This window comes from Lepisma saccharinum, chromosome 7 (assembly GCF_977018435.1).
Source record: "Lepisma saccharinum chromosome 7, izLepSacc3.1, whole genome shotgun sequence".
NCBI lineage: Eukaryota > Metazoa > Arthropoda > Insecta > Zygentoma > Lepismatidae > Lepisma > Lepisma saccharinum.
The window spans coordinates 42,131,202-42,157,920 of NC_139235.1; the positions used below are offsets into that span (position 1 = coordinate 42,131,202).

The following is a 26,719-nucleotide window of genomic DNA, read 5'->3' on the forward strand; positions in this document are numbered from 1 at the left end:
TTTACATCTGACAACATCGCCTCATTCTTTTGTGCGCAATCCTGTACATTGTGACAGCTTGTCAACGGCTTATCAGATACCACTGATAAAACCGGAAAAGTTTGCGCAATCCAGCTGTAGCCGTTTTATCAGCACCTTTTTTTCACACCATTGTGAAAACATTTTCAGAACCTTTCTTTCCCTTTCCCGACCATAATTTTGCACCTTAAAATCCCTTCCCTAAGCATCACTGATCCCCATCATAGCAGTTAGCCACAAGTGGCAGATAAACAAAGTAAAATAAACCAAACTAATGAATCAATAAACCAAATCAACCCATCAGGTGATTTTGACAAAAGACAAGCATAAATCACACAATTGCACAAGATGCTGTTAAGACTCTTTAATAAGGGAAGTGGTGTGTACAGGAATAGTATTTAAAAACTGATGTACAAAGAGGCAATTAGTATTCACCACACAATATAAGTATTCCAGCTACTGGGGATTCAAAACTTTGCTCTTGAAGATAACAATACCGCTATCCTTCTCAACAATGCAGTTCACAAATGGACGGTCCACTTTGAATTCTGGATTTGCAAAAGGAGATGACCCAACACCGATCACTGCAACGATAAAGTGAAAACATTCAGTAAAGGTAAGGTTGAATGCAGAAATTGAAACTGGAATTTATAGTTGTTTTCTAGCAGAGACGAGTACTTTTTTTCTACAGAAATAAGTGTCCCTGCAATAAAACAGTCTTCAAATGGTATTAATATCGAATAATTTTAATATGCAAATATTGATATATAAACTATTATCCATCTACTGTAAGAGTGAAGTTACTGTATACAAAACCACGTGACTTCTGAGAAATGATTCGTTTCCCATGAATATATTGGTCGTAGGTCGTACAGCTACAAAAAAAAATCCACAACTTTAAAATAGCAGCTATATTGAATGGCAAGGCTGTATTCATGCATGTAAGATTCGCTACAAGCTGCCATTCCAACAACCAATAGGATTTATCAGAAATCACATGCATTTGAGTACATTAAATTCGTTCTTATAGGTGGGTTTCATGTCACGTCAGGATGCATACAGCCGTCACGTTCGCGACCAATTTTGTTTTGTCGTGTTCAAGGAAATCTCGTGAAATAACGAGAACTTCTGTTTGAATACTGCACGATACCCTCGTAAACGAGGTTCAAATCTCCCGCCACCCCACTTGAATTCCGTACATCTATCTACAAAAACTGGCCTCGATCATGGCTGCTCGAAGCCACAATTCAGCAGTTGTGACGTAGGTGAAACACACCTATTGCAGGCAGGGAATAGTTAAAGATTTTTGACAACTGTGAAAATTGTTAATGTAACTTGACAATAGCTATAACTCAAATATTCGTCTAAGATGTGCAACTTGAACTCCAAATGTTACTTTAACCAACCACTATGGCATACACAAACATTTCAGACTTAGTATGTGCTCGAATAAAGTTGGAACTTAACACGTTTGTTCGCTGAAGGCTCGTTTAAGTTTTAAAGTATCTTAAAATGAAGCAGAATTTCACATTTCGATGCAGTGCTTTTGAAATGATTTCAGACTCACCTGTTACAGCGGCAGCCTTCGTCCCTTCTTCGTTGACTTCAATAATGGCCTTCTGGATTACATCGGAGACGCTGAGAGGGGATTCGCTGATTCCATTCAAATTGGCGTTGCTTGAGAAAATGTCTACGATGCCCAGCTGAAATGATTTGGAAAGAAAGAACAATTAGATTTCGACGTGAAAGTTACGACCTAACAAGGCATCGTGAATATTTCCTTGCAGATCCTTTTTTTTTTTGTTCAGCTTAGAAAAAGACAGGGAAAAAGGGGAGAGAGAAAGAGAGAGGGGGGGAGTAACCAGACAGAGATAAGAGGAAAAAGAGATGAAAGGAATAGAGAGAGAGAGGGGGGATAGAACAGATAGCAGTGCCATTCTTTTGTACCTAATAAAGTTTTATATGAAACGTTATTCCTCTCGGTTGAATAGTTATCGGCTTTGAAAAATGTGAAGTGATGCATTGTTTACATCTCACGCAGGCGCCATTCACTCGTGACCTAGAGATCGCTTCTGATTGGTTATGCTACGAAAAATACTACGGAAATAGGACGGATTCTATCCTTGAGAAATGCCATGAAATATGCCATACCATCTGAAAGGCCATAGCATTTCTCGCTTTACACGGTAGCATTTTCGTCATGGTACAAAAGTTAAAAAAAATGCTAAGGAAAATGCTTTCGTCTAAAGTGGACTTAACACAAAGGCCTTAACTTAAACAAAATTAGAACTTACGGCTGGTTTCGTAACACGCAACGTGAACACTTTGCCATAAAGTCTAGCATATTATCAGAAAATATGTCTATTTGTAATTTTCTATCATTTCTTACCTCCTTCAGGGGTGTAGTAAGTTTCAGGTCGCTCTCAATCTTGAATCTAGGGAGGGACACTTCGACTTTGGTCTCCTGCATTTGGTTCTTGATCTCCTCAACAGATTTCACCTTTGAAATGACTTCATTCACATTGGTGTCTTCGTTGGGAAGAAGGATCAGCATGTAGAATTTGTCATTCTAGAAAAACAATTATCTTTTAAACAAATAAATCAGAGAAACTGTTCAGTGAGTTATACAACTGGAGCCAAAATGGCCACAATGAGTCTCTCAGAACTCTAGTGCCTAATATAAAGCAAGTTAGTAGTCTGTGAGAGCGCGTAGAAGCGACGCTAGAGATAACATATCGCAGCAGTTTGTAAACGCTGTATTATGCAACGAAATACATTGTAATATGTACTCGTATATTTGAGTGTTTCTATTATGTGTATCTTGTCTACAGCAGCACAACCATTCCTGAGAATACTACAGACTGCGATCCGAAACTAGAAGAGGTGCTTCTGTTGATAAGCTCAAACTCTCCAACAGGGACGTCTGTGTCGCGAATTTTACGGTTACCCTCGTTATTGTTTGCTCTACTCTACATTATTAATTTCCATTTTGATACATAACAAAATAAATTTTAATAAAATAAATGGACACATAATTTGATTACATAAATTTTAGATCACAATCACAAGTTGCCTGGAAATGAAAGATTGATTATTGGTTACAAGATTAGTATGTTATGTGTGATAGTTATGTGTGTGGTGACATTTGGTAATTTAGTTTATAATTTCCTGTTTAGCTAACCTTGTGATCGGAAGCCAGGGTCCAGTTTGTATGTGTGTGGCGTATCACTGACTGCACTTTGGTGTAATTTGGTAAGGTATTAGTGTAGGTATTACGACGCGATTGGCTATCAATCTTTGGAAGAGTGTGATTTATTTTACTTTTAGTTTCTTAGTTGAAGCTTTCGAGGGTATCCGCCCCAGAGGCTGGGCTTTTCTCGGTTGATGGCCAATCTCGTCGTGTTTACTTGTTGTGTAATATAATTATATATGTGTGTATTTACTGAGAGAAAAGAGCTAAATGAAATGTGTAACATAATATAATATAAGAGAATAAAATAATATAATATAATAATATAATATAGTGTAATATAAGTAAAGACAGTGTAAATTCAAAAGGTTAATAAAGAAGAAAAGTGTTATTAGAATAGTTTCTGAGATGCGAAGTGAGAATGAATAGAATCTATATATGTATGTGTTGGTGTAGTTCCGTTGGAGTGCCAGCAGATATGAATGAATATAGAATTTAGCTGGGGTGCCAACTCTTTTAAGTGAGCAGGTGTTCCTGCTCTAGAAGAATTTTTGAGGGAAAAGGTGTAGCTTTAAGTTTGTTTTGTTAGTTTGACCCTGGCTATGTAGTCCTTATGGCGCTCCCCTGGTTCCCTCCTGGGTCGAACTTTTCGACGCTCCGCTGCATCAGTTCTTCCAGTTGAGACAGTCAGGAATTTCCTTCGTGAGGCACCCACTGGAGCCTCCCGCTCTTCACGGTTTTCCTCGTTAGTGTTGGCAGCGGCTGCATTGTGAAGTTCGCATCTTCTTCGCGGTCGTGGGCTACGGGTTGGTGGTAGGTGGTTGAGTGGTGGGGGAGCTTGGTGTAGATTTGCTTGTTGTGTCCGAAATGTGGAGAGTTCTACGAAAGAGACGGCATCAGCCAGTAGCTTCAGCGTGCCCAATTGCTCCTCGCAGAGAAGTAACTTCAGGATAAAAGTAGGTAGTTCCCTCCTCATATCTTTCACATGGTCCACAGCAGCAGGTGCTGTGCTCTGGAGTATCCTTTGCGTTGTTGCAGTCTGCGCAGACATATGTTTCTCTTCTTCCGAATTTGCATAGATTGGATCCATATGGTCCATGTCCAGTTACCAGGTGAGTCATTCCTCGGAATGTGGTGAATTTGGCAAAGATGTTATTTCTGATGTTGGGTATTAATTCGTGGACTCTTCTCCCATTAGGAGTGTCATTCCATTCCCGTTGCCAGTCATCTAGTAATTTGTTCTTGATGTCATATGCAGTTGGAAGAAAGACGCATATGCATCCGGTGATGGATGCGTCGTCGCCCTTTTTGAGATAGTATCCCGCCGCTCTTCTTCTGACTTCTAGGTCGATTGGCATTTGGCCCGTGATCACAAGCAACGCTTCCCTGGATATGGCCCCAGTTGTTCTTAGCAAGATTCGCTTCTGTGAGGCCCTAATTGCATTAATGTTTTTCTTGTTCTTCAGTGCCTCTACCCACGTAGAGGCCTCATATATGGATTTAATATAATTTCTCATTATACTGGGTTGCAGGTTATAATTTTGTGAGGCTAGACTTGTCAATTTGCCCATGGTTGCTTCAGCTATAATAGTAGCTTTCTTGATGTGTGAATTGAATTTTACTCCTTCTTCGATTGTTACCCCCAGATAATTAAATTCCTGGACTCTTTGTATTGTTTTACCTTCCAGGTTAATTGATGGGTTCCTATTTCTGGCTATGTTGCCCTTGAGTATAAGTACTTGGTTTTTGTCCTGGAGAGTTCCAGCTTAATTCCCTTGCACCAGTTTTGGAGAGTTTGAAGAGAGCTGTAGGTTGCTTTCTCTATTTGTCTTCTGGAGTTTCCAGTGCAGATAACCAAATCATCCGCGTACGCAATGACCTCTTGTACATTGGGATCATCTTTCAGCTTTTGAAGGCAAGGTTCCAGGTTCAGATTCCAGAAGTGCGGTCCGAGAACCGAGTCCTGCGGGCACCCCTTGGTGGCAACCTTTGCTGTCTACACTCCATTCATTTTTAAGGTTACTTTTCTGTCCTGAAAGTAATTTTCTATTATTCTTATTAAAGTCATTGCACATTCCCGGTCTCTGAGTACCGCGAACGGGTGAAGCCAACAAAGGATATCAAAGGCCTCAGTTATGTCCGCAAAAATTGCCATTATGATTCTCTCAGTACTTTGAATAGTGACTGTCTTTAGTCTGTTTATAGCATCCTCAGTGGAAAGACCCTTAGTAAAGCCATACTGAGCGCCTGTATTTCCATTCAATCTTGAAGTCTTTTGTTAATGAGTTTTTCGAACAATTTTCCCACAGTGTTCAATAGGCATATGGGTCTGTAGGATTTGATATCCGTGTAATCTGTCTTGCCATCCTTTGGTATCACCACCAGCCTGAACTCCTTCCAAAGCATCGGAAACGTCTTGTTGATTAGACAGTGGTTGAATAGACTGGTCAGGAATGTCAGCAATTTAGACATCGCCATTTTAATTACTGCCACCGGGATACCATCCGGCCCTGGCGCTTTAAAGTTCTTCATGCCCGCCAACTCCCCAACAATCTCCTCCGGCGCAAAAGGTTCCACAGGGTTATTACTTGGGATAGTTTTGTTCTTTTGTCGTGTTGCAATGTGGTTTGGAGTTTCCGCCTACGCGTCGTCGTCCGGAAGGGGACCGTACAATAACACGTCTGCCGTTTCCTCCATAGTGGCAGTAAGTTTGCCGTTTGGTTTTCTTATTGTGGTGTTTCCTACATTTGTTTTCGTCTTGTTAGTAAGGATCCTGTAGGGAATACCCCATTTGTCTGTATTCAGATTTTTCTCAACAAATCTGTTCCATTGAGTTTCCTTGAAGGACCTGAGTTCTGAGTTCCTGTATAATTAAAGTCAAGCAGATTGCACATCCGGAATCATGGCTTTTTGATACCTCATCCTAGCTGACCTTGTTTTTGCCCTTAACTCTGTTAGTTTTGACGACCATGGTTTGTTTTGCACCCTTTCGGGTCTGATAGGGGTAGAGGCGCTCACTGAATCCCGCAGCAAGCAGTTCAGCCCATTCATTCAGTGTGGTTCCCTCCTCCACAGTGTCTGGAAGGTTGATTTTGTTTAAGAATTTTTCTTTATTCATTCTTGACCAGACGTATGAGACTGATGTTTCCTCTATCTATCTTTAAGGGACAGTGGCAGATGTCATCCAAAACCATACTGAAACCTTCACGTAATCAAGCTATTGAAGCCAAGGCAACTATATTACAGACACCATCCGCCACATAAGATGACTGACAAATTCCCACTACCAAGTTCTCCTTTCTGTACATCATATTATTATACTTTTTTTTGATGTTACCCAAAATTTGGTTTAAGTATTTTTCGTTCGAAACTACTCTTTCAAATCGACATAAGGTGCACACTATTTGCACGTTTACTTCAAATCGCCAACAGACTTGGGTGTATACGAACTGAAATAAATCAAATCAATCAATCAATCATACTTATTCGACTTATTTCTTGTTTAGCATTGTTTTTCTGATTTTGGCTAACCACGATGGTGAGGATGAGTGATGATATCATAAAATTGAGGAAGGGATACTCACATAGAATATAGCAATAAAAATAGTGAAGAGAAATAGGAAAGAAGTGAAGTAACGCACTGATCACATCAGAATGGAATAATGACCGCTTCTAATATTTCTAGCCTACCCACTAGGCTTAGATATGGCCCTGGCTACTACCGCAAGGGAGTAAATCACAAGAGTATTATAGAATATTGGAAACATTAGCAAATGCCACAATACTCCTAGTATATTGCAATTACTTTAGAAGTGGACAGTGCACAACAACCGTATTTGTGGAAGAGTGCTCTTGTATGCACGTATGGAGTACAGAGTGATCAACGGTGCTGTAGCGTTGTAAGAGAAGCAGAGGAAAGGGAGTGAGTGAGGCTACAGGCTTCGTCGGTCACGTGGGGAACAACTTGTCATCTGATTCGTGAGTAGCAGTGCATCGTGCCGTTGCAATCATGGCAGTATGTGGTTCCGTGTATAACTCAACTCAAGCGTCTCACTCCACTCCTGCTCTGCTCTTACTGTCTTGAGGTGCAATATGCAGGCGAGAAGTTCGCACCGCACGGAATGTTCGATGGCCTTCATAAGTGCAAACAAGATGCTTAAGCGTGGAAATGTTATGAGAAAACAAATTTGCTTCTGTAATGTATGTACATCTTTGGAACTCACATTATTGTTAAAACAATGTGTGAAGTTACATCACAAAACATATCGCTGCTATCAGTAACATACATATATGGCAACTCTCCCGGTGAAACACTTGGTTAAATGAATGGGGGATATGTGTGAAAATGTAGAGCCAAGATGGAAATAATGAACCTTTGTGGAAAACTTTTGGGGGGAGGGGGTGTTGACGAAATGTTGGAGATGTTTTGGAGGTGTTTGTGGTGTGTTGATAAATCACTGACTGAAGTAGCGACAAGAACGTGATTTGATGGATATATTCTAGAGGATATATATTGTCTATATTCCCATCCCATTTTCATTTACCAAAGATGACCTTTTATACATACATAAAACTAACACATAAAACATAAACTCATAATACATAAGAAGAGGAAGCCCGTAGCACTAACACATAGAAAGTTCCACGATATTCAAGTTCTGTACATATACCCGGCAGCCGCCATCTTCGTTGCCCATTTTTCATTTAAGAGATTTCCGGGATATTTCTATATGTTGATAAACATATAAATACTGCAAAATATAAAAAAAATAACTCTCTGTCCTTCATTTCCATGTTCAAACTTAAAAGAACTACATGGGTAATCCCTATTGGATCACTCTATACACGATGCTGTATTTATAAAAATGGGTCCCGGGTTCGATACCCGGTAGAGGCACATAGTGGTTCGGATCCCACTTTAAACTGTAGGTCCAGTCCCGATTAGCATTACTGTGCATAAAGTGGACTTAAAAACACCAAATCAATCAATCAATGTATTTATAAAAATGAATTGGAACTTACGTGATATGGAAGGGCTAGAGCTTTGGCCTTCAAGTCACTTAAGTCTCCGTACAAGAAATCGCCCTCTTGCCTCATCATTGGGACATCCACGGAGGCTCCCTTCTTGCCGTTGGGGTAGAACTTCGCTTCCACAGTCCGTTCGGGGTTGAAAGGGAACTTCCAGAAACCTTTGAAGTACACTGCGTTGGCCAGTAAGAAATTGGTTGACGGAGACAGCGTGTCTGAAGAACAGAATCGACAGGCCATTAGAGTCATTGCACACTCAATAAAGATCATCGGTGTCATTAATTTAAGGGACAAGGCTGTGGCAGTCAGGCACCATACCGACTAGATCATCGCAGCTCTTACAAATAATTAGTAGCAATTTTATTTACCTGTATTTTTCTCTGGATTGGTTGATTTTCTACGATTTATGCTTAGTACCGACAACAATCCAAACCTCTTCTTCATTAGTAACATTAATTTGTTAACACTTATGAAAGTTGAACAAGCAATTTGATTCCCTCACTAAGTGCCGTTTACACAGAAAGACATAAGAAAATAATGCACAGCGACCATTAAACATTATATGTATCCTATTTGTAATATGTGAACTGCAGTTATGTTTGCATCATGTTTTAGCGGAAATGCTTACGAAAGTGCTTTCATTGTTTGTGTATGTGTGTTTTCATATTTTAAATTATGTTAGTAAATAAGTAATGAAGATTGTAACTAATGGATAAGTAGAACAGACGGAATTTCAGCTTTAACTTCTGAATTATCAAGCGAAAAATAACTAAAATTGAAAGAAACATAATGCAATTTTCTATTCAGTGTACATAATTGAATATAATAATATATTACGTCAGTGTTGTTAAAATAAACATTAGAATGAGTTAACACTGACACAAACCACTTCAAGAAAACTATCCTTCTTTCCCCATTAGTGAGTCCTGTTTTATTTGTTACAGATTTTTAACGAATTGCCAATGTGGATAAAGCGTCCTCGGTGGTGCAGTGGTAGCATTGTCGCCTTGTAATCAAGGGGTCCCGGGTTCTATACCCGCTGGAGGCAAATAGTGGTTCGGATCCCACTTTAAACTGTAGGTCCAGTCCCAATTAGCCATACTGTGCATAAAGTGTACTTAAACACCAATTGAATCAATCAAAAACCAATGTAGATAATTAATTAGAAATTGAATCCGAATTCATTGTACAAAATTTCATTCTTGTAGCATTTATAGTTTCCTAAATATGCAAATAAATATAACTATTGGTCTACTAAAATTATTATCTTGCACTTATTTTCTTCCAGAGTCCTGGATGCCTCTATAAGAATATCATCCCCTCTTTACCTTAACTACATGCTGTGAAACTTGCATGCAAAATATTCAAGCAATTCCTTTTCGACCAAGCCTAATTCGCAACGATAACATATATATATAATATATACGAGGTGTTCCTCACTTTTCGAGACAACTTTCTGAATGAGTCCACGGGTCTTCTTGTCTGCCCACGAGTTGATGTGTTCGGCTGCTTCCTCTGGCTTCTGATAATTCACGGTTTCCACGTCTCCCTTGTAATCTGACTTAATTCTGTTTGTGAATTCCTCCAAAAGCGTAAAACCCTCGTCAGGGAACAATGCATTCGCAATATCCAGGCTGTTATTGGAATTATTGTTCTGCAATTTAAAAGAAAAAGTTGATGTTTATATCTCATTATATACACTGTAAAAAAAAATACACTTCTTGTACACTTTTGGTACACTTTCTTGCATATAATATGCACAAGATGTGTATTGAAGGTGTTGCAAAAGTGTACTTAAAGTGTTCTAGATGTGTGCGACCCGAAATGACGAAATTTTGTACACTTGTTGCACACTTTGGGGACACATTCAAAGTTGTGTGCACTTCTTCAACGCTTTCTGTACACTTTTGTTTAAAGTAAGTCTGTACACTTCTTGTACACTTTTGTAGCACATGATTTCATTTTGTGTTGTTGGTCATATCGATTGTTATTTTATACTTTTTTGACAAATGAATATCTTATGAACATAAATCAATTTCATTATATAAAGTAGTAACACACTTGAAAGCAAACAACATTAAACAATAACAAAATATAACTATTTTTTTCCTGGAACACATGGAAATCGCATTGCATCATGAAACTATCAATACTTTTTTGTTTAATGTACAAATTTGATAATTGGATAAATCTCATTAAAATTGAAGAAGGAGCAAGTTGAATGTTCCGAGGAAATTAATAGATTTTCTTAAATCGAACTATTCATCTTTAAAGCACACCAAAACAGGTCGTTAACTTCGGGGGGCTGGTTGTTGCTGGAAATTTGTCATCATCATTATTATGTAACGCCACTTACTTCGCCTTACACAGAAAAAACTGGTTTGTTTGGAATTACCAAAAAAGTTTAGTTGAGCTGTTTGGTTATGCTTTTTGTTTCCGGTAACCAAATGTTGCTTGTAATTACTAAATAATTTTGTTTAAGAATACCAAAAAATTTGGTCAGACGAAATTTGGTACTCGTAAACAAAATGATACATATGTAAGTAAAGAGAAACAAAACGTTTGGTTAAATTTACTATATGTGCGTGAGCGTGCTTCTGAATTTGAAATAACGATTGTCCAGTTTCGTCGAGTGTAGTATGAAAATACTTTGTCGAAAATTGAAACTCATGTATCTAGATAATTACTCGAAGCGAGTCTTTATGTTGTTGCGTAACCTAATATTCTGAAAAAAGCTCAGAATATACTTACTTTATACTGAGTTTCCTACACCGGCCGCTAGATGGTTCTGTCAAAATGTGTACAAGAAACATAAGTTTTTGTACAACAAATAATGAAAAATTGTGCTTTAACACTCTTCGAAAAATATGTGAACATCTAAGATACAAATTAAAGAAGAAAATGTACTGCAGTGAATAAAAGTGAATCTCCCATGAGCAACCTTTTTGATTCTGGACTATATAAGTAGAAGGTACGTGCGTCGCAGAAAAACAAACACGCATCACACAAAATTTAAGGTTCACAGTTGAAAGTTGTTGCTTTTTCCTCCTTCAATTGTCAAGTTAAATGTGAGTCAACTGTATTTTTATTCTAGAAACTAAGTATGAGTACTGAATTGCGATATATCTCATGTGTGCAAGAAGTGTCGCTCAAGTATTTTCAAAAGTGTTCCAAATGTGTAAAGTGTACCAGAAGTGATCAAAAGTAGTTTCTGCAGCACACTTCTTACACACTTTTGGGACACCTTTATATTGGAAGCACTTCTTGCACACTTCCTGTACACTTCTTTTGCTGCACTTTTTGTACACTTCCTGTACAATTTTGAAGCACTTCCTGTACACTATTGAAGCACTTCCTGTACACTTCTTGTGCATATTTAATGTGTACAAGAAGTGATCAAAAGTAGTTTCTAGGAAGTGTTCCAAAAGTGTGCAGAAAGTGTATTTTTTTTACAGTGATAGCGTACCCAGTTTATTCTGTATATGCAGGATTATTTAAAATAGTGTCGAAAACTGTAATGGTTTTAATAGAGACTTATGCCTGTGTGTGTACGTATATATATGGAAAAAAAGGTTCTAAATGAAAGCTTACATGTCAGAAAATATTTATACAATGACTATTACAAGTTCTCAATGTGTGTTCCATGGGTAAACCCAAGACGATATTAAAATTAAACCCACACCACACTTTCTTTGATATTTCCCGATAGTTTCAGTTATGCGATCTCGTAAGTTCTCTAAGTAACATAGAGGGACGGGAAAAAGACAAAGCCTTGCACACAATCCCAATCGAAGTAAGTTCGGGATATCTTGGCGGCCAGGACGAAATATTTAAATCACTTGCCAATATAGTGACATACAAAATTTATAATTACAAAGGTTCGCACCACACTTTGAAAATGCGATGGAGCCACATCTAATTTTAAAATGATGTCATTCTCATTTCCAGTCAGCTGTGGCATCAACTATATTTCCATGTGAAGAAAAGTTATGTCATTCAAAATGCTTTCTGTATAAAGAGAAAAAATTTTCTTTGAAGGCTCATAAGTATGTCTAATAGACAATGCACGTTTGCAATACTGTTTATGCCACTTAAGAATGTGGTGCTCTAGATGATGGTTGATTGTTAAACTTGCTACATAGTTTCTGTTTCATGGTAAGCAAACACAGAAAGACTTCTCAGTAGGCGATTACCATGTTGGCATTGAAAACAGTCCCATGCTCTGCTCTTTATTGCCATCTGCTGCCTATTGGCAGTTGTGCAATCTGCTGCATCTATTTTACATTTAAGCAAACATTTTCTATGCAGATACTTTCTTCATTAAAAATAAGCTTTAATTAATGACTTTTCCGTTATGTTGCTAAGTTCTCTTTAAATATCCCTATCTCTCTGTGTGTGTGTGTGTGTGTGTGTACATTCTTCAGAAAACTTTTAACATAATCTTAATAAAATTATTCCTACTTTCTCCTTAAAAATTTCCCCATACCAAGCTACGATTGTTAAAATGGCCTATTATTAAAATTATTTCATGTAATAATCAATTCCCTCACAGTACATAAAATCTATGACAGAAAATATTATTTAATTTAAATTACTTCAACAAATAAACATACATATTAAACTACACTGCAGCAAAACAGAAATGGAATCTTCAAGATATGTTGAGTTGTAATTAGGCTATATCAAATCATGGAACTATTTTGACGAGAAATCTGAAATTGTTATGATTAGCATTTTCATGTTTATCTGATATATTGTTTTGGCTGTTGGAGGGGAAATGTTACCTAAATACGAATAGTGGACGGTGCCTACTTCTCGCGCTTCTTAATAGTTGGAAAATAATCTACTTTCATTTCTCTACGTCAAACCTGGTTTTAATGGTTGCCATGTTTAACGTAGATTTCAAACCTGAATCCCCCAGGCCGTGTCCGAACCGGAAGCTGCTGCCACTTAGAGCACTGTCCCACCCACGGTTTACTCGTACCGTTGTTGTCCGATTCCGCCGCATGGGTGGATAAGGAAGGGGAGAGGTGGAAACCGTGACAAGTGCACGCTTCAACCTGTAGCCCTTCGCTCGACAGTCACATTGCAATTTTCACTTTGTAGAGGCAACTTTTATTCAATAAAACTCGGTCCTATTTGAACATTTGAAGAATAACACAGTATTTAGAAAATGTAAAAGAATAAATCGCATGACACATTTTCAATTCAAGTAGTACAGAAAATGGGGGTAAACCACGTATTTAAAGACATCTCCGAAGCACAGGTAGTTTGCCTTCAACTTACCTGAATATCACTGAGAATCTTCGAGTAGCCTTTCCTGGTGACTTGGATGTCCCCTGGGAGTCTCATTGCAGTCTGCAGTTGCTGAGCGGAGTCTCCCTTGGCCCCTTCGTTCAGCATCAGAAGGACACTTGTCAGACTCCATGGCGACACAATCAGGTTCTCATCCTTTTGCAAAGCCAATTTCTGGAAATCAAAATAATTACTTAGAGAGAGTGCCATGGGAACATTTCAGATTTTACACACACCACACAAACACACACACACGTATATACACAAATGTACGAAACATGGTGGTCCAGTCGGTAGAGCGTCTGACGAGGAAGACCAAGGTCGGTTCCTGGGGTGGTTGATTTAAAGTGTATTTAGTTAATTGGCTTAGATAGTATTTATGTAAGATATACATGTAAATAAAAAAGCTATACATTTTAAAAGAAAATGTAAAAGCTGAACGGTGATGTTATATTTAATTTGACCTAATTTATTAGTAGGATTTTATTTTTTAAAAAATTACAAAACTATTGTTGTGTGAAAACCAAATTGTTTTAAAAATTTGTTCAATTAAATAGATGTCACATTTGCAAGATAATTTGGAAGATAATTAAAATCACACTTATGGTAATTTCTTCTGGAGAATTACTGTTATATTAGTACAGAATCGAGAATGAACAGAAAGACCATTTTAAGAGCAGTTATGTATACTTTTCAAGCATGACTTACATAATTTATGTAAAGATTAACATAATGAATAAGTTAATTACACTTATCACAGTAAAGTAAAAATATCGTGCAGAAAAACAGCTACGTTGTAGTTTACAATTCATGTGAAAGCTACCATAATTAGTATTATTATGCTACAATTTATATTTGAAGGACAGAACTACAGAGACTATCAACAAGCAGAGAGAATATGTTACAACATAAATTGTCTATTTAGAAATCTTCCCTTAAGTATTAGTGTGCAATGAAATCGTGGTGTGGCATAAAGTAAACTGTAAAGTAATTGTTTCAACTTACTAAAAATAATTGTACTATAGCTAATTTAAAAAGTAAATTCTTTGTAAATTAGAAACTTCTTAACTTCTCGGACTATACTCTTAATAGAGACAGCGTAATATTTTAAACTGTTAGTCGTGAAACTAGTCTAAAATGTAAACATGTGTTCGTATTATTCTGGTGCTACAGTAACAGTTGACCAATTCAGTTAATATAAATTATACGCCACATACTTCATGCTACTTACCTTAAACAAGTCGTTCCCAAAGGCGTTCGCTCCATCTTTGACGCTCTTTGCAGCCGCCTCATCATCAATTGCAGCCGCGTTTGCAACGGCCAGGAACATGGCTGCTTGGCAAAATGGAAAACGAATCAGTAACCATAATATTTAACCATATGGAATAAAAGTGGCAACCAAACTTCGTATATGGAAAAAAAAAAAAAGTGGCAACCAAACTTGGTACGTACATGGAATGAAACTGGCAGTCAAGGTTGAAACATGGAATAAAATTGGCAAGAAAGCTTGGAGTGTGCAATAAAAATTGTCAACCAAGATTCACCTCGCGCAATACAAATCGGCAGTCAAGCTTGACTTCATATAGAAAATCGACAACGGGTACCCGACGGTGGCTAACTTCGGGTTCGAGTCGTAGCCTGGCAATAGGTGCTTTTATGTTAATTTCAGCTCATCAGCCATCTTCGTTGTCGGGAACAGTGGCGACGATTGAGTTTCAAAACCTAGGGGGGGGGGGGTGGCGAGATGCCAAAACTGGGGTGGGATTAATGGAAGAAACTTTATTTCCCCTTGTAGATAAAGTTTAGCATAGTGGCGAAATGTGGTAGAGCAAGTGCCCCCCCTCGCCCCCTCCCTAATCACCGTCACTGGCCAAGATTAACAGAACAGCGGCGTAAAATGAGAAATATGAAAAGCCTGCAACCAAGTTTGATCTCATGCAATAAAAAACGGTAACTGAGCTTGATTTCATGCAAGAAAAATGGACAATCAAGCTTGACAGCTCTTGACACTCTCGCATTGCTTCTCAAACTTATTAATGATGGATAAGGAAACTGGGTATTAGAGCATTCAATTATGTTCTCAATGCCAGAGCAAACTTGGTGTAATATGGAGCTTGGTGCAAAGCCATAATCACACACCGCAAGAAGCAATTGTCCTTGTTTTGAATATTAGGATCTGCATTCTTAATGTCTATTTGAGAAGCTTGATCTAACTAATATCACCCAGTGACTGATATTTGACTTTTGAGTTGGAGGCTGTGCTAAGCACCACATAAGTTCCAGTCAGAACCTTGGACAAATATTCCATGCTTGGTTAGCAGAATATTATAAATTTGCTTAATAACAGCAGATTCATTTTGATTTGTCTCTGTTGTGCCAAGATTCAGCCTTCGTTCTAAGTAATTTTCTATATTTATTACACATATTTCTTACACAAATTTAAGTGGTTTGATATTATGTCTGTTATTTTATTTTTTACATTAGCAATGAATTTTTTAAGATCAGATGTCTCGTCTGATTTGAATGTTAGTTCATGCAGGTTTAGAGCACAACGTCGAGGTCTTTTAGATGTGGAAGGATGCTAGTTATATATATATATAATATCATGGAACCACCCCATACTATCCGTCGTTTCAAACGTCTTGGTAACTAGCATCCTTCCTATATATATATATATATATATATATATATATATATATATAGAGAGAGAGAGAGAGAGAGAGAGAGAGAGAGAGAATAGGAAAATATGGAGCCGTAACCAGCCGTTTTAAGATCTGCATTTAATTCAAATTTGGTTCTTGAATTTATATATGTACATGCACTTGAAAATGTTGATAGGTTATTAAGAGTGTATTTTAAAAAAATATTCATAAATGTGCTAATGTTATTAGTTAAACTGCCAGCAAAAATATTATTTTATAATGGAATATACAATTATATCACGCCATTCCAACAAATACACATACGTATATTATTGTTTTTCTCTTCCATAGTTTTTCAATGCATACTTTGAATAGGGCTTTAAAAAATATGGTGAATTGTGGAAAAGGTGCATTCGAGGCTCCATTACTGCTGCCCATACCATGCCAAACAAAATATAGTATTTCCAAGGTCTAAGAAACTAAATTCTGAGAGTATTTCTTATCGGATGGCAATTTTGTCTGCACGTCCAGAACGAATTGTAATTCTTCTAATAAAACATGAACATAAGATAAAGAGACATATCCTGAAGATACTATTGCCTTACAATATCTCCTAAATATACAGCTTATGTAAATTTAACTCTTTCCATTAAAAATTGGTACCTGTAATCTAATTCACACTTCGTAAAAGTAATATGTGGTGAAAATTTTCTTCTAAACAAAATTCCTAATTGTTACGTGGGTCGTTCAATATATAAGTTTCCGTATGCTGTAAAAAAATATTTTTAAGATACATTAGAAAACTATACATACATGTGTAGCAGGATCCTTCCTCACTTCTCGACATAATCCCCATAGAGATTCAGGCATTTGTCCCACCGTTGCACCAATTTGTCCATACCCTATGCAAGAAAATCAGGGCTCTGGCTATTGAGCACTATTCTCACATCACGCTTCACTTCTTTATCTGTTTCGAAACGGTAACCTTGCAATTCAGACTTCAACACCAGAAAAAGATGGAAATCACTCGGTGATAAATCGGGGCTGTATGGAGGGTGGGCCAGCCGTTCGCACCCCAATTCTTCAATTTTGTGTTGTGTTTACACTGCTGAGTTGGGGGGGGGGGGGACGAGCGTTATCGTCAAGAAGAATGACACCAGCTGACAGGAGACCTGGTCGCTTATGTCGAATTGCGTTTTTCAGTTTATCCAATGTTTGACAATAACGGTCAACATTAATTGTTCTTCCTCGTTCCAAAAAGTCCATCAGCAGAACACCCTTAGCATCCATGCTTCTGAACTCCTTATGACGCGAGCCCGTGTTTTCCGAACAAGCAATTATCTTTCGCCCTTGAGCGCATGCGCCTTCACGTCTGATAACGAATCGATTGTTGTTCCATGTAGACGAAGGATGGCGCTTGTCAACCATGTGCTTCTTTTCAATGGCATTGCTTTATACAATATTTTATAGCACAGGGAAACTTATATATTGAACGTCCCGAGTATAAAGTTATGAAAAAATACTTAGAACCACACTTGGGCACGCAATAATGATATAAAATATCAAATCCGTTAACATGCGTTAATCAATTACTCTCAATATTCTCTTCCAGATAACATTACTGAGTGTTAAAATGAATGAAAAAGTATTTAGAACCAGATTGTTGTTATGCGAAAATATGTAGAACATCAATACTTACGTAATAGTAGAATGATCGGTTTCATTTTTAGGTCCTTGGGTTAAAAGTTGTTTGAAATAAAACTGAAAACATAAAATAAAACAAAATATTCACAAATTATGATAATAAGTACATTTGTTAATATATCACAGCTAAATATAATGTTAACACATAATCAGTAAAATGCATTTAATTATTGTTGATACTCAGAATGTTACTCTAGTATATCACTGTCATTGGCCGATATTGAGAAGATAATGAAACATGATAAATAAATTAGTTCTATTTCAGGATCATTTAATGCCTGAATGTTGGGAGAGGAGACATTTCTGGAAATCTCTGAAACATCAAATCTCTGCTCCACGTATTGGACGCTTGTTCTATGTGCTTTTTTGGCTCGGGTTTCTGGACCTACTGTTAGGATAATCCTCTATAGGGCTATAGGGTTTGGGTTTCTTGTGTCTTATCTATATTTAAGCTGAATGCCATTTCACAGCACCAGCTTTCATCAATGGTGTAGTGATTTTAGAGTCACTCGGGAGAATATGCTCATCGGGGTTAAATGCCCAACTCCTCGTATCTCGCGCAACGTTAATGTTATGGCAACTCTGCGACTCTTGTTTGAAAACGTCCTCCGTGGTGAGACGAGGCAGCAGGTTTGGAGCTTGTGAGAAGAATCTGAAACCATCCAGGGCTAATTTCATGAGGTAAGAAGACAATTTTTGAGGTAATAATTTTTTGGACGTTGCTGTATTAACAGTGTGCAATAATATTCCCAAGAGAGAAAGAAACTGAATTAGGGTCATTCAGGGACATTTCGACACCTTAAGAGAAATCGTGAAATAACTGACTCATTTTTGCACATTTAATGACTACATTTTGTATACATGTACATGAACATGCCATTGACTTATTTGAAAAGTTTGGAAACGACATGAATGTAATAAAAGTTACAAATACAATAAAAATAAAAGTATACAAAATGTCCATATTTCCCTAAGCTATGGGAGATCTCGACAGTAAAGAAAACATTTTCAAAACAGATGTAAATATCAAGAGTTATTCACTCAAACACATTGCTAATGCTATAATGAGTGTCTTGTCTCGCCTGAAAAACATGTCTCTTGTCGTCTCGTCTCGTCTCGGAAGGCAAAAACTAAAGATTGCGTGTCTCGTCTTGTAGCTAGTTTCAGAAGATGTATCGCGACTCGTGGTAAACACGACACAGACCACGTTTCAACTAGGCACATTGTTGGCATGTGAACTGAGGTTCACTTCCATCTTCTACACAGTCTTCATGGAACCATTTACCGCAGTCCCCCATACATTCCACCCATTTCTCTCCTTCAGTGTCGTCGAAGTAGTACCCACCACAACCACCACAATAATTTTCATTGTTCTTGAGATCCTTCGAGGTACTGGGTGCAGGCCTTCCTTGGCGCCTTTTGGATGGAGGAGTGGCTTGTTTTGCACGAAGTTTCTGAATGTATTCGGCGGATGTTACAATGACAGATTCCTGGGTCTTCCTTCTGTTCCGTCCAGAAACCTTCTCTGTCACTGGTACTGGAGACAGCTCTGCAAACGAACTACCAGAAGAAGATCGTTCATCTTGACCACGAGCAATTTCTTCCTCCTGTATGATTGGAACTCCACCATTTTCACTAGGGACCAGTTGATATTCAAAGACATCGTCTTCCAGTATGTCAGGATTGTATGGATAAATCCCACATTTTCGGAATCCACTGGCAAGATTACCTGATGTTGCCGATTTATCCCAAGCTTGCTTAAAAATCTCTCCAAAATCGTCCTTTGTGATCCCCTTCCCAGGATGATGATGAACGAAATTTCTACATGCCTCATTGTAGAAGTGTTTCAGACTTCTGAAGTAAGACACGTCTAACGGTTGGCACTTGTGGGTGCTATGAGGAGGGAGACAGAGCATTTCGATCCCCAAATTTGTAGCTTTCTCAAGGACATCTGGGTCCTTGCAATGAGAGGCATGCCCATCTATAATGAGCAGAATTTTCCCTTGAGGCTTGTATTTATTTAAATGGTCAAGAAAGTGACGAAATACTTCACTAGTCATGTACCCAGACTCAGACAACTGGACACATGCCCCATTCGGCAACCCTTTTGCATAGGAGGGTTTATGTCGGACACCCTTCATGATCACAAAAGGTGGAATTGCACTTCCCGTTGCACTGCTACAAACCATTGCAGTGACGGTAGAACCCTTTTCCCCCGTCGTGGCGTGATAAACGTCTTTTTTCCCCTTGAGAGAAATAGTTTTTCCTGGCTTGAATATCAGCTGTAGCCCAGTTTCATCTGCGTTGAATATTCTTCCCGGATCTTCCCATAGTTCAAGGTTGTCGTACATCTTCCTTAAATTGTCGAAAAATTTTCGAACCTCATCTCTGTTAAGACCTCTTGAACGAGCGTAAGACAGTCCTTGTGCTTTTCTAATGGACAAATTGGGATGTCTTTCTAGGAAAGAGTACACCCAGTCATATCCTACCATTCCCTTTTCGGTATTAAATTTATGTTTTACATTGTTTCTTTCTGCAAATTTGAAAGTAATCTCCCTCAGATCCTTTATTGTCATACCAAATCCTTTCGAATCTAACAATAGCATATGTTCAACCAATTGTTGCTCCACAGCAGCACTTAGTGTTGTTCCTTTTCCAGTTTGCCGGTTTGACACAATACCCGTTACCACCCTTGCTCTTAACGTGTTTCTAGGAACATTACATCTTTTGGCCGCAGTTGCAAGAGGTATTTTGTTCTCTGTTACTTCCTTTATCGCAGCCGCCATATCCTCTGGCTTCCACTTGCCATGAATTCCTTTATATTGGTATGTTCGAGGCATTTCCGATACCTGAAAGAGAAACAAAAACTTTTGTAGACGAGACATTGCCGAAAATTGCAAGATTCGGGACATTTCGACATGTCGAGATCTCCCCATAGCATGGTGTCGGAATCTCCCAGAGTTACATTTTTTCCAACTAGATGGCAGCACTGCCTCTTATGAACGTGCACGCTTCTTTGGAGCAGACAGCTATATTCACCAGTGTTTGGCCCTTCCACCGTCCACTTTGTAAATCTAATGAATTTACACACATCGGTAAAATATACATCAGTTTTCAATGCTATTCTTATAGTAGGGTCTTTAGACACTATGACTTACTCACCAGAAAGAGTTTCGGATGGTATTTCTTCCCCCAAAAATCAGGTATTCCAACCGTCGACAAACAATTGCACACACACACCTTGAAGCACTTCTGAGTTGTGCTTTTTGACCGTTAACTAGGTGGCAGCACATGCTTGAGAGGGTTTTTTCTTAAAAGTGTCGGGATCTCCCAAGTGTCGAGATGTCCCTGAATGACCCTATATTTGGTGTGAAGACCAAGAGTCAGGGAAACGTATCTGCAGAGTGAAACTGCCGCATGGTGCTCAGAGTTGCCAACCCAGTGATTCAATTTTCTGCTTGTAGCTGTGGGGTGATATACCCACAGAAATTAAGTACAATATGCCCATGGGTACTATTATGATAAGAAAGGACCACAATGTGACTGGATTCAGTGTATTGGTTGTAGTATGTGGATGCATGAAATATGTATCAAATTCACGTCCATGTGTACAAAGTGAAATGCAATTTCTCAGAAATGTAAACAATTAAAGAGGCTATAGTAAATTCAAAATAAATGTTGTTAGAAACGCTATGCTTATCTGTACAAATGATGTTCTGTTTACGAAACAAACGTTAATAATCTTCCAGTTAATGCTGTGTATTATTTTCCTTTAAATATGTCATGTCAAGTATTACAACAATTGTTTCTTGTATTGGGCATTTTACCCCTAATGGGTGGTCATTTCACGCTGAACACGGGGTGATTTGCCCAAATTGACGTCCATCTGTTTATTTTTCTATGGTTCTTTTGCTATAAGACTTACAATAACAAAACATGTAGCATTCATTTAACATTCTTTTCATTACGACACTCCTTCATTTCGCGAAGCTATAAACAGCCAAAAAAGTTGGGTGTATTCCCCCGAGTGACTAATTCTCTTGTGTGTTTTTCAGTTTTGGATCGATCTTGCCCAGGGTAGGGAGAGATGGAAGAGTTGTGTTGCTGCAGCCATAAACCTTCGGGTTTAAGAAGGCTAGAGAGTTCGTTAGTTTTTCAATTTTATTCTGTCTACGAGAATATATCATCACTATACCATATATACTACTATATATCATTGTTTATTCTCAAGACATTTGCTATTTTAATTCGGTCTCCCCTATGGCGCACTGGTTGCGTCATCGCCTTGTAATCGAGGAGTCCCGGGTTCGATACCTGGTGGAGGCACATAGTGGTTCGGATCCCACTTTAAACTGTAGTTCCATTCCCGATTAGCCTTACTGTGCATAAAGCGGACTTAAAACACCAACTCAATGCTCTTTTAATTCGCTGACGCTATTTAGTTTTGTTGTTGTTAATAAGCTTATAACCCCGTATTAGGAGAAGGAGGCAAATAGCCCTAGTACTGAAGCACACAATATAATTTTAAATATACTCTGTCCCCGGAATCTGTGGAGAAAGGCTAGGCTTAGCGGCAGAGAAAGGGGGAAATCGAGTGAACAGTACGAATCAGTACATGCTGCTGCGAAGGTTGTTAATTGCAGTCCCAACCGCCTGTACGCAATCCCGTTCCCTCTCACGTGTTCATTGGTGGAGCCCTTTCGAGTTACTAATTGCGCAGAGACTTGCTTTCGTTCGCTTGCTCCAGAGGTACTCGGGACAGAGTATAGTCAATTATTAAGCTTTAATGTTCAACCTAAAGATTACCATGGAGATTCTTAGAGAGGAGTAGGCTAAGAGGGCTGCAACCCTGGGCGCCATTCAGAGGTTTTGGATTTTAAGACAACCATTACGAACTAACGTTCCGTCCCAGGGCGATTCCCTGGAGACACGAATGGGGGCGTTCACCTTTGTCCACGCGCTAGGTACGTTAACGACCGGCTGGCTTTGAAGTCCACGGAGCGCGCCCACCAGCTGCAACAATCATATTCAACGCACAGTGTTGCCACCTTGTCCCTCTGCGAACAAGCACCTTCACACGGTCTCCACATTGAAGTTGCGGATACATCGTATCCGCAGTCATGTGATTGACACTCCACGTGGAGTAGACGAGAGCAGAATGACAGCTGCGCCCATTGGCTGAAGGTTGAGTGTGATTGGACGAAAACAACTTGCCCGCTATTTATCCCCCCATGTTCGTGGCGGAGGCTTTCTTCAGTTCTTCGGCGTTAACGAAATAAAACGCGTGGACTATACCGGATTTTACCCCCTTTCTTGGAGTGTAGGTCCCGCGAGACAGAGCTAGAGCAATATATTATGTAACACAATTTCAGCTGACTATGTTATTCAGTTAGTAATACGAGTGTTCCAAAAATTTCAATGAAAGGAGTGAAGTTAGTGGTGAAGCGAATCTTAAAAGGGGCATGCACTTACCTAAGGGTCCCTGGTGCGAGACTGGACACTGATCTTGCTGGCTGGCCCGAGGTGTCTCGCACGGACCCTGGCTTGGGCCCCACAGTTTCTGGTGGATCTGTGGTGGATTCTACGCGGTCGACAGCAATCGCGACCAGACGTGGATCTCCTTACCTTGTCGGCTCCTGGCGGTCTCGTCGCATTCTCCTCTCGAGGCAGGAATTTAATCCTTTTTATAGAGCTCTCGGGAGTTGGGAAATGCTTAGGAAAGGTTTTCCGGGTATGGCCGGTAACGCAACAAAGAAAGAACATGCAACGGAGAAATTTACACTTCTCAGAGGTAAGGAGAGAAGGAAAACATGTAGGGTGTTACTAGGTAGCCGGACAATTGCGATGGCGGACAATTGGAATGACGGACAATTGCGATGAACACAGTTAGAAATGAAAGTGCGGGTGTACAATTGCGATGATATTATGATATTTTAAATCTTCTATCAAATTGAAGGGTTACTTAACACCCCGTACAATACATCTTACAAGAGAATTATGTGAAATATTGATATTTTCGAATAGAATACTGATTCCTCTCACACTCTCCAGGCTTGGACTGGCAAGGTAACTTGTAAACGTACTTGTATTACAAACACTTTTAGGTTAGGTTTTAGGTTAGGTGCACCTGCGCTTAGTCATTATGATCGTCGCAATTGTCCTACCATTATTTTGAAAAATGACCTTCACCGTCAAAATCATTGCAATTGTCCGTGATTTGAGCTTCATCGCAATTGTCCGCCATCGCAATTGTCCAAGTTCCCATTGAAGATTTCAAAGTGATCAAAAGGCTCCTAATTACTTCCTTTGGGCGTCACCGCGTGAAAATGGATGTCATCATTCAACTCGATGCATGGAGTTCCTTGTTCGACCATGCCACGAAAAGATCTATCATAAATCTTTTCCCATTGAAGAAGTAGATACGAAGTTACAGACTTACCTTTTATATATATATACTCGTACATTTTACATGATGCTTTTTTACTGGCATTCTCAACTTGCCGCGAAACTTTTTTTTCCTGTGATATCTTCCTCCCCCCGCCCAAAAAAATCATGGCTACTCCGCGCCTCTGTCATTGTTTCCTCATTTCAAAATTTGTAGGATGTAAATATCACAAAGAAGAAAATATCGAAGGATGCACATCCAACGTTAGTGCTTGCTAGTGGAGGGCGCCACACCACAATTCTGCCAGGGGCGGCAAAATATCTAGCTACGAGACTGACTAGTTAAATGTTGCACAATTCCACTGCTGATGTTTGAATGTTTTGCCTTCGTGCTTCTTACGGCGTTTCCTGCAAATTTATGCAATATATATTTTAGAGCCTAGAACAATTCCCTGTCTCATTTCTGAATTTGCTTGAATTGTTGTTTTAAGTCCACTTTATGCATTGAAAGTCTGATCGGGACTGGAACAACAGTTTAAAGTAGGATCCGAACCATTATATGCCTCCATCGGGTATTGAACCCGGGACCCCTTTATTACAAGACGATGACGCTACCACTGCGCCATCGAGGAGGCTTACTTCTAAATTCGAGTTAAACCATTACCGAAAAAGAAAAGTGCGGAGAATATTTCTGGTGACTATCTTTAATTTTGTAGTTATAGAGTGTCTTAATTGATACTGGTTAAATTTCTGAATAGTACCTTAGATTCTTATTTTATTCGCAGCTTTTGTAGTCGACAGCAGGGAAAACAAACAATAACTTGTGATTGCATTCTTGCGTTTTCACTTTCACACGCTCTACATACGGAAATGGACTGTTGACACGTCTTCCTCAACATATTGTTGTTTCATCTCGAGGCTAACTTCCATAGTTAACGGTAATGCTTCCCATTATTAGCAAACGGCTGATAAGAACGTTTGAGTTCTGAGTAGTTTTACAACGTAAACATACTCTGAAAATCTTGCCAATTTGAAAAAAATACTGTTGGTAGTTGCGGCCAAAAGGATGCTGAAATTTGTCAGAGATAGAAAGTTTAAAAATACTACTTCCCGTTAACATTGAAAGAATTCTGCAATTGATTTCAGACAGGAAGGGAGAAATAAATATTGCTGGTGGTTAAGGTGAAACAAATCTGATACTTGTTTTGGTAAAATTAATGGAGCTTAATTTCATGTAATTTAAATACATTAATTTCCTTCTATGTGTAATTTCTGTCCATGTCCAACAAAACAACAGCTACTGGTTTGTTAGAATACTGCAAAAATGGATGAGTTAGTGTTTTAAGTCCACTTTATGCACAGTGAGGCTAATCGGGACGGGACCTTCAGTTTTAAGTGGGATCCGAAGCACTATGTGCCTCCACTGGGTATCGAACCCGGGACCCCTTGATTACAAGGCGACGACGTTACCACTACACCATCTGGGAGGCCATGATGATATTGATGAAGGGACACTCACAAAGAACACTCATGCCCAGGTCGAGATTCGAACCCGAGACCCCTGGCGTCATAGCGAGCTGTGATAACCACTGCGACACGAAGGTAGGCAAAAGAGGAATATAAAATTCAAGAACGAATTTTAAAGTTATGACATTTTTACTAGTTCGCTTGAATTCATTTCTCTCGAAACAGTAGAAAACGACATGTTATATGCCCATATCATATTTTAAAATATGTATTCACAATATTTTCTCCATTTTGAAAAATCGGCGACATCTTGAACTAAAAGGGCTATTTTGAGAACTCTGTCCAAAGCGACACTACTTCTTCACCAAAATGTAGGTTTTATTTTGGTGTACAGATCAAACTAATCAGAAAACTTAATAACTCACCTGCTCTGCCAACTGGCGTGGACTGAAGAGGAAGATGTTCCCTGTCGTCGCTGGATACCAACTGGTAGTGATAGACTCCCCACTTTCAGATATATATGTCTTGGTCCGCTCATAAAGCCTCTGGCAAAGGCCAAGCATTTCCTTATGTCCCAATTAGCAAGTGCCAGGTGGTTGCGGATATTATCTCCAGTCAAGGTGTCGAAGGATCAGACGTCAGATGTGTTTGTCAATTAACCAAGGAAGAGTAAAGAAACAGTGTTGCAATATGCAGGTGCTAAAGCCTACTGTCGGATTATAAATTATAGATTCTAGAGTTTGGACTCCAATTGAGAATTAACCAGTAGACCTACATAAAAAGAGTTATATGAAAATTTAGCTTATTCAATTCTGCGTTAATCTATGTTAACCAAATTTCTTTTTGAGTATGTCTTCTATGTTTTATCGTCGTGAGAACAAAAGAAGTGGCGCTTTTTTCGAGTTTTGCAAACTATTGATCTCTTTGATATTCTATAAATAAAAAACGGGTGGTTCGATCGTGATGAAATTTTAGTATGGGTCAGACAGAA

At 38.8% G+C, this 26,719-nt stretch overlaps 1 protein-coding gene across 1 annotated transcript; it reads right to left on the reverse strand.

The window, feature by feature from the left end:
• Positions 1 to 367: 367 nt before the first annotated feature.
• LOC145990210 (serpin B3-like) lies at positions 368 to 26,257 on the reverse strand. The gene is made up of 9 exons (XM_083125878.1): positions 26,154 to 26,257; positions 17,873 to 17,934; positions 14,763 to 14,863; positions 13,523 to 13,705; positions 9,677 to 9,890; positions 8,231 to 8,451; positions 2,408 to 2,587; positions 1,586 to 1,721; positions 368 to 602 (listed from the first exon to the last, which is right to left on the reverse strand). The coding sequence occupies exons 2-9, from the start codon at positions 17,895 to 17,897 to the stop codon at positions 475 to 477; spliced, it is 1,188 nt and encodes a 395-aa protein (XP_082982004.1). The 5' UTR covers positions 17,898 to 17,934; positions 26,154 to 26,257; the 3' UTR covers positions 368 to 474.
• Positions 26,258 to 26,719: the final 462 nt, after the last annotated feature.